Source organism: Asparagus officinalis, chromosome 2, assembly GCF_001876935.1.
Source record: "Asparagus officinalis chromosome 2, Aspof.V1, whole genome shotgun sequence".
Classification (NCBI taxonomy): domain Eukaryota; kingdom Viridiplantae; phylum Streptophyta; class Magnoliopsida; order Asparagales; family Asparagaceae; genus Asparagus; species Asparagus officinalis.
In genome coordinates this window covers 64,267,897-64,277,028 of record NC_033795.1, presented here as the reverse complement: position 1 = coordinate 64,277,028, position 9,132 = coordinate 64,267,897, and the positions used below count along the sequence as shown (strand labels likewise).

The window sequence follows — 9,132 nt, the reverse complement described above, 5'->3', positions numbered from 1 at the left end:
AAATAATATAATATATATATATATATATATATAATATAAATTATATAAATTATATAAAATAATATATAATTTATATATTACAATATATATTATATATTATATATAAAATATATAATATATCTATAATATTATATATATATATATTATATATTATATAATATATGTTATTAAAATTTTATATAATATTATAATATATAATTTATAGTATTCCAAATCCCAAAATATTGATGAAACAAACAAAATATTACAAGTTTTAGCATTCCAAATCCCAAAATATTGTTGAAGCAAACACAACCCCCTTTATGGATTTCAAATCCTAAAAGCCACATCATTTATGGATTTCAAATCCCATTTTGAAATCCCAAAAAAAAAAATCAAAACAAACACCCCCTTAGAAAGGAAAATGTGTGAAATTGTACTTTTTGAGATTTCTTGGTTTTCATTTCTATTTTTTGGTTTTTTAGGAAATAACCAAACGCAGAAATGGATTTTACAAAAAATGTGACGTGGGGTGACGTTTTGGTAAGTCACTTCTCAGAAAATAAGCTTGAAACAAACATTGGAAGTGGCCCGTAAAATTAAAAACTGACACATTTTTTCCCCGGAAATTATTTTTGGAGTGTTTTCCAACTTTTGTGGCCGAACTAGACAGCCCCTAAGTTATCTGAAAATATTGCGTCTTCTTCTCCTTCTGGATCTCCACTAAAATGTCATCACCGTTGGAGTTTTGATACAAATGCCAACATCTTCAACTCAGACCTCATCAACAAAAGACGAACAAGAGCACAAGAGCAACAATACAATTGCAAACAGAGAAATACCACTTGACTATGTACCATAACTCTTGAGAGATTCTTAATAGAAGGTTCAGCATTCTGATGCCAAAGGCACACACAAGACACATTACGACTAGAAAGCCCATACAAAATTTCTCACCTTCAAGCCGCAAAGTTTCAAGGCAAAACCAAAACAAAACTATATCAAAATTTTCATGTCACCAGCAGGCATCAAGTGAACTATCATCACTGAGAGCAGCAGTGCCTTCAGCCTTCACTCGCAATTTTCCAACGATAGGCTTCGGGATGTCGAGCTCTTCTTGAAGACAACGCTGTTCGGGGTGGCAGAGGAGCGTGCAGAGGTGGTGCACAAGGCCTCGGTTTATTCCCTGCCCGCTTTCAAGAATGTAGCTCTCGTGCTCACTCACATGTTCAGAAGCGTCCACTAAGGAATCAAATACTCTCTGTGGGCAGTTCTCAGCATTGGGCTTGTCATGAAGATAGATGACGTCTAAAGTGAAGTTCTTCGTGCTTTCGGGCCATTCGTGAGTGGGGAGAGTTGATGATCGGCAGTAGATGAGTATCTGAAGTAGAAACAGACTATTATAATCTATGTAAATCCTTCTTACAACAAAATAACAACAGTCTTTGTCCCAAAATTTTGAGGTTGGCTATATGAATCATATCCTTTTATTCAATTCTACTAAGAGCCATCCCCTATGTTAACTATTATCTTATCCTTCTTAATTGACACAAAGACTTTTGTAAATACACCTCCCGAATCATGCATATTTGCAAAAATAACCTCCAAGTCTCAATATTTGCAAAACTACCACCAACTCAACAACTTTGGGGGAAACCCCAAATCAACAAATCATCAACTCTAACAGGCTAATTTGCAACTGCAATGGAAATATCAACAAAAGAGTCAAAATTTTCCTCACCGTATCCAAGTTGGTGACTTGTTGATTTGTGGGTATTTGTTTCCAACGTTGATGATTTGGGGTAGTTCTGCAAATACTAAGATTTGGAGGGAGTTTTGCAAATATACATGATTTAAGGGGTATATATAGAAAAAACCCTTGATACGATCAAAGTTCTTTTAGGTATAATTTACCCCTTTTTGCCCATTAACTATACTCTTAACACTTCTAGCCCACATTGTACATTTATTAGAATCTCAGTTGACTCCCTCTCATTTTATCCTCAACAGCTGCAACCTCTAACCTCAAATGTACTAAAAATATCTTTCTTGCAAACTAGATAGGCAAATCCTACTCATACTAAACATGCCCTTTCATAGGAAAACTAAACTTATAGCAAGAACTCAAAGAACTACAAGTCATCATAGATACAGTAGAGGTTATACGCTTATAGCAGGTTACCCGTAAACAACCAACGAATGCTAATAAATGAGCTTAAGGTATGCATAAGGAGTCTTACGAGCAAGTTACCCTTAAATCTAAATAGTTAACTTGCAAACGAAACGTGTCCTTTTCATAGGTAACTTGCAAAACAGATGTGTCCTTTTATTGGCAAAATAAGCATGTAGCATGAGCTTGAAAAAGTTCCAATCATAATAGATGTGTTGTATGCAAGTTACCCTTAAATCTAAATAGGTAACTTGAAACAACACGTCCTTTAATAGGAAACTTGCAAAATAAATGTGTCCTTTAATTGCCAAAATAAGCTTGTGGCATGAGCTCAAAGAAGTTCAGATCACAATAGATTCACTAGAGGTTTTTATAGCAGCACGTCACTCTCAAAGACTCAAATAGCCAACCAATGCTAACAAAGAGCTGAGGGGTGGTATGCATGTTACATGCAAGTTACTCTTAAATCAATAATGGCCACCTGATTTTAAGCAAACTTAGGTGAATCACCATATGAGGATAGCATAGAAGCATGCAGACTACCTAGACAGAATTCTATATGCAAAACGTGATTTACTAAAATCAAAATTGGTAATCTTAGATGACACTCTCAAAATGGAATTAAAAGGCCAATGTGGTTAACGATGGACTTTAAGCAAAGAAAACGAGTGTGAGTTTATATTGTCGCATGTCGTAAGCCATGACTTGGTGGGTTTCTTATAGTAGCCACGATGGCAAGCAGAAAGCAGCTCAGTTACATCTTTTTACTAGATAACATGTGGGTAAAATGAAACTGATATGCCGTAATTATTAAATACTACCTTTACTATGTTTCCACAATAGTTTAATGGTTCACATGTCAGTCTGTCAGTAGGGCTACTCAATTGAGTAATCCTTCATAACTTGCCACAATATAACACAATGAATATGAAGCAACACTACAAGGTATCCAGATGGCATCAGAAGCCCAAACTGTTACGTAAACAAGCTGAGGAAATTCTAGATTGATAATGTTAGTTTGTGAAATAACAGAATGCAAATGCTGAAGCTCCGTAAAGACCCCGGACCCTTGTGGAAGCTTAGGATAGGTGGTAGAGATTCGGCTCCTACACGAAGGCGTAATTGTCCCACAATCTCATAAAACCAAACCTGTAAGAAAAGGAAAATTTTAGCTCAACAATAAACACGACAACATGAAATAAATATGTTAAATGTATACTAATTTTAGCTCAATAATAAACATGACATAAAAATGTAGTAAAAGCTAACTCACCATCAAAACCGAGGCAAAACCACCCATATAACCACCTCTAGATCGATTTCCCTCAAATCTCTTGATGATGGTTTTCTTAGCCTTATTCATTTCGGTACACAACACATTGTATACTAATTCAGCCCAGTTATACTCCTTAAGAGTGCCCAAGTTTTCAGCGTATCTAAATGCAAATAAGGGACAACTCATACTCGCTTGGGGACATAATACAAATCCTATAATGAAAGCCACTATCATATGTGGCAAAAGAGGATCTCTACGTTCGGCCATTTGCTTGATCAGCTCACCCATCCTATCTCTTCTAGCAGTATCCACAACCCTCATATGATAATAGCATTACTTTTCAGTATAAAGGAAAGATGCAAACAAAGGTAAGTAAATTATAAAGTGACCTTTATTAACTGCACAGGTTATCTGCATGAATCATTTAAATGAGAGCACTTTATTATGATCAATCCAACAGAATGCGCGATAGAAAAGGTAATAAAGCATGTGGAATTAACAGGAAAACAAGAACGTAGTCAGGGATGCATGATAAGAGAGGTAATTTTGACAAGATAAAAAGCATACAGATGTGTATTTAAAAGCACTGAGTAATAACTAGTAGATTCAAACAGACAAGAAACATAAACAACAGAAAAAGCTTACCACACGCAAAATCCGACCCTGCTGCTTAGATTTATTTGCTTCATGAGTAGCCATTTTGAAAAGTAGAGTGAGATCAGCTTTGTCACAGGATGAGTCTGCTTCTGCAAGTGACTGAACTTGTTCAACTGCTGACTGAACTTGATTATTGAACTTCCTTCGAACCTTCAGCAAAAGAGTAAAATTTCAGAATTCACCATAAAACTACACCAAGAAAAAATCTTGCAGTTTACCAACAGTAATCCATAGAGGTTCTCTTTTCACTTTTTGATAGGAATAAGCACAAGTCATTAAATACAGCTTTGTGATCTTATCGGCTTTTCATTCATTCATCAGTGAACTGTAATGAGCACATATTGGAATACAGAGGGTATGTGATTAGACATGCACCACTGAGGCATGTGCCGCCTTCTTTGCTCAAGTGTATCATACTGTTCTCTCAGACTGATCGTTCTCTATCTTAAGAAAATTACAGTATGAAGAGGCTTATATCGGCAGTGCACTATCTCATTAGATGAACAAGTCATAATGACAAATAGTGCATAGCCAAGATCTGCAGAACTAAGGAAAAGGTAAAATGTCCTCAGCTAGTGCAACAAAGAATATATTTTCCCAACTGCAATAGGGCATCTTAGATGTATCATTCGTAAGGGCTTTTAAAAGATATGACTTAATCAAGAATGACAGAAAAGCTCTAGCAATGGAGGAGGACCAGTTTAGGTTTTTTAAAAAAATAGAGGAAGGCCAAAGATGACATGCAATAGTAGTAACAAAACTTTGAATGGAATGCATTATCTGCGTCAATAAAACAATGGAATTTGGACAAAATACCTGGGGTGGGTCTCATGCACGCTAAAGATATAATTGTACGCGTGAGAAGATTTCAGTTTAACGCATGCAATATCTATTGTAAGTCAATTTGGACTGCTTTAAGGTTTATGGCAGTTGAGAACAACCATGAGTTATAAAACACATGCCAGGTAGAAACACTTCTTGAGTCCTTTGTTTTTCAGCAGATAAAGAGGCATAAAAAAGGATCTTAATCCATGTGTAGTGGCTAGATCTAGGAACTACATATTTTCTTTTGGCAAGAGCACTACAACATCAAACTATCCATGAGTATGTAGAGACAAACAAGATAAAGAAGAGGATTAGCATAGAAGCTTCAAAAGGAAGTAAACAATACAAGAAGGTATTGATAAATGCCACACAAAAAGAATAGTGTAAATTACAAATAACCCTTCCATCTATACCATCAATTCAATAGCACACTTATGACCCCTCAACTATTTAGTAGCACCTAACTCCCCTAGATTCATAAGGGGAAGAGGGGTTACATGCATTTTATCCTTCTAAAATGTAAACCTTGGGGTAGTACACGCTAGTAAATTAGCTGAGGGGTGCAAAGTGTTATTGGAGGAACACGAGGGGAGGGGTAGCAGTAATTTAACCAAAAGAAAAACATGTTGAACCATATATCACATACGTGTTTGTTTCTTTAAAACGAAATACATTATCCTTTATACTGTACCATTGCGAGTTAGAATTTGGAATATCACACCAATGAATTTCTAAGATTATGGAAGAACATGGAAAACTAGAGACAACCACAAAATTGACATTGACGAATAAGATTTTCCAATTGAATTGTACTTAGTTGGTTAATTTCCAAAAATTTAAATAAACAACTAATGGTTATGTCGCAGGAGAAGAAGTCAGAGTTAATAATAAAAATAACTAATTAAAAATTAAAATATATGTATATGTCAAAAGTTTCATACTCCACACAACCAGGTTGACAATTAGGGGCCTACCTTAGAGTGCTTAGATATCAAATACCTATAACTATTAAGCATAACCTCATTAGAAGCTTGAATCAGAACTTAAGTGATTTTATGCTTCTAGAGTGGAACTGGAGGAGTATATGGAAGTAAGGATATCACTGCTTGAGTTACTTTTCCAAGAGCCTATCGTATTCTTTATCTTCTTTAATATTAACTACATGATTTTTACTTTTTTTAGTAGTCAACAAGTCATTATATTTAAATATAGTCTGATTTTTAGACAGGTCGTTAGTATTTTTTACATACTCGTGCTAAGGATTGCTTTCATATAAATGAAATGCATGCAAAGATAAGAATCACCATCTTCTTTCAGATTGTTAACTAATACATGTTCTCAATGTGCATGCATGTACATACATGCATACTCAAAAGACGCAAGTGATAATTTAACTTATTATTTGGAAAATTAAGATTTTGGTTCCCATTAAGACAATAAATGACTTTTTACACATCTTTCCTAAATGTAATAAACTTTTTCTCTCTACTTAAGGGTTCTTCTTCTTCAACTTCTACTATTGATGAGTTCGTTAAGCATAAAATAAATTCATTCATGAGAGTCAAATGACGGCAGAAAGTTGAGGAAGGTTCACATGCACAGAGATAAAGTTTAAGCTACGCATAGTGTGATGTGAAACAATGTGCATGCAGGTATGAAGAACAACGACAACAATGCTTCACCAAAGACAGGAAACTCGAGAAGAAAGTGAAGCTCTAGATGGGTTTAAACAAAGATTGCAGTGTACTAAGTTTACGACCTTGTAAATTATTCAAAAAATAAATGTAATGATTGTTCTCGTAATAAAGTTTGACTTGTAATATTTAGGTCAGCAGATATACGCGGCAAACAGAGTCACTCGCTCACTAATCAAGTAGAATACAGCACAATCGCAATTGATATTAAAATTGATAATAATATGCAAGCGATAGTAGTTCCAAAAATACTGGGTCGAAAGAAAACGAAATCTTCGTCGGTCTGAACAGGCTCGACGTGAACAACCTCTGGAGGTGATGCGACGACGCCAAATACGAGGGGAGAGAGTTCTCCTCCGAGAGCTACGTAACTGGGGTGAAGTGGTGCATCTGAGTGGAAGCACCGGTGTCACGAACTGATTCTCAATTGGCTCTCCAAGCTTTCAGTGATCTGAGGAGTCACGTGATCAACGTACTCTGTTGGGGTGTCAAAGGACTGGTAATCGAGTCACTAGGAGAGTTGCAGATCTACCACGCCGGTCTCTAGGTCATACACAAATTGGGCGTCTTCGGCTGCAGGATCGGCCATGCACTAATAGGCTGCGGAATCAGGGTTTGAATCGGATTCGAATCAGACTCGAACTGGACTCCAACGGGTCTGAACAGAGCGGGTTGGATCTGAGCTAGAAATCAGATCTAGTTAACCCGGTTCGGGCCTGAACAAAACAGATCGGACCCGATTACCTCTTGTGCTTTGTTTCGGTCTGAACAAAACAGATCGGACCCGATTAACCACAATTCAAATTTCAAAATTAAACTGCTAAAACAAAAATCAACTACTAAATTTGAAAATTAAAACCACATAGTAAGGATCTGGTGTAAAGCTGAAACACGGCGTCTCCTGCGCTGATAAACATGTCGAAAATCTCGTGCCCGCACCATAGTGTCTCCTCTGATATTATCCTCGGAGAAAAGAGGAAAAAAAGAGCAAAAGAACACTATAGAGAAGGCATTTTTTTCACGTGAGTAACCAACAAAAGGAATGTTCAATATGTAATTTCCATATTTATAAGATAGGTAGGTTAAGCCCTTGACACGACATTTGATTATCTAAATTCAGCATGTAAACAAGGTGCAAGGACATGCGATTATTGACGTATGTAAAAAAAAATTCTTTTAATTAATAAACTATGACTTAGAAAGTTGTTTTTCATAGATGACATAACCTACAATGCTGAAAAGAAGATCTGAGATCCTCTAAGAAAACCTTTTCAAGACTTCAAAACATCTGAGAGGAGAGGAATAAAGTAAATACTCAAAAATATATATAAATATCAGCTCACTTCATTACTTAGTTCCTACAGCAAAAGCAGACAGAAGATGACACAGAAGACGCTAAACATAAAGTATTAAACATATTTAACAACTTCGGTAACAGATTATTTGTAATCAGGGAACAGAAGCTAACCACCAATTGCTTCAACAAGCTTAAGACCCATAAGAATTTATTATAGACCACTTATAGAGGGTACACCTGAAAATTTTGTTAACAGCACACAGAAGCGAACAACATTACAAAACTTCACCCAGAAAAAAAGTTATATTTTTCCAAAGAAACACACACAAAGATTATAATGCAAATAGAAACACGCACAAAGATGACAAAATTGGCAAAAAAAATTCAAGTAATTTCACAAAGGGTATTAAGGGGAGAGGCCATCAAGTTTACAAAACTTAACCAAAAATTAAAAATTTCCAACTTTTCAGTCAAATGAGTATATAACTCCATGCCTTTCTCAAACCACCAATACTCTAGGACTAGTTAACAATTAATCAAACAAACACACTTTCAGACTGATCTCAACATGCCGCATGAATCAATGAAACCCACTTATCTCATAAAATCTAAGACTCATTAGCAAACCACAATCAACCCACCTTAAAAAGTAACAAAAATGTCTTGAATTCCAAAATATCATCAGCAACCCACACTAACACTACCATCTACACAAAGATTACAATGCGCTAACCTAAAGTCAAACGAACCCATTTCCCAAGCGAATCAAAAAGAAGCTCACTTATCTCGCAAAATTTCAAGAAATTGAATTAAAGGGTGGTGGGGGGCAGAGCAGACCCAAGTGAGGCTAGTCCCGAGAGAAGAGAAGGAGAAACGATGGTCAGAGTTGATGGCGAGCTTAGCGTTGACAAAGAAGAGGATGCCTTGCTTGATGGAGTCCAAGCGGGTCATTGACCGGGCGTTTTGACCCGAAAGCCTCATCTGGGCCCTGGACTCTGCGTCGACGTCGACGCAGAAGAGTACGTCCTCGCTTGGGTAGGGCCGAGCGGGGAGAGAGTAGCGGGCTGGACCCGATTCCGATGGAGGCTCCGCTTGCATTGCTGCTCTCTTCATTCCCCTTTTTCCCCCCTCGATTTTGATGGAGTGGAGAGTAAAAGTAGATGATTTTTGAAAGGGCAAAATAGAAGTTGAAGGTTTCTGGTTCAGGGACTTTTGCGTGGACTTGGTAGAAAAG

At 36.5% G+C, this 9,132-nt stretch overlaps 1 protein-coding gene across 1 annotated transcript; it reads right to left on the bottom strand.

The window, feature by feature from the left end:
- Positions 832-9,061, bottom strand: LOC109831546. The gene is made up of 3 exons (XM_020398884.1): positions 8,736-9,061; positions 4,071-4,232; positions 832-1,360 (listed from the first exon to the last, which is right to left on the bottom strand). The coding sequence occupies exons 1-3, from the start codon at positions 9,009-9,011 to the stop codon at positions 995-997; spliced, it is 804 nt and encodes a 267-aa protein (XP_020254473.1). The 5' UTR covers positions 9,012-9,061; the 3' UTR covers positions 832-994.

Excerpts from the sequence above, each read along its gene's own strand:
- LOC109831546 (XM_020398884.1), bottom strand. The coding sequence starts at position 9,011 with ATGAAGAGAGCAGCAATGCAAGCGGAGCCTCCATCGGAATCGGGTCCA. Across the intron at positions 4,233-8,735 it reads TCGGGACTAGCCTCACTTGG|GTTCGAAGGAAGTTCAATAA; the intron begins GTCTGCTCTGCC and ends CTTTTGCTGAAG. Across the intron at positions 1,361-4,070 it reads AGGGTCGGATTTTGCGTGTG|ATACTCATCTACTGCCGATC; the intron begins GTAAGCTTTTTC and ends TTTCTACTTCAG.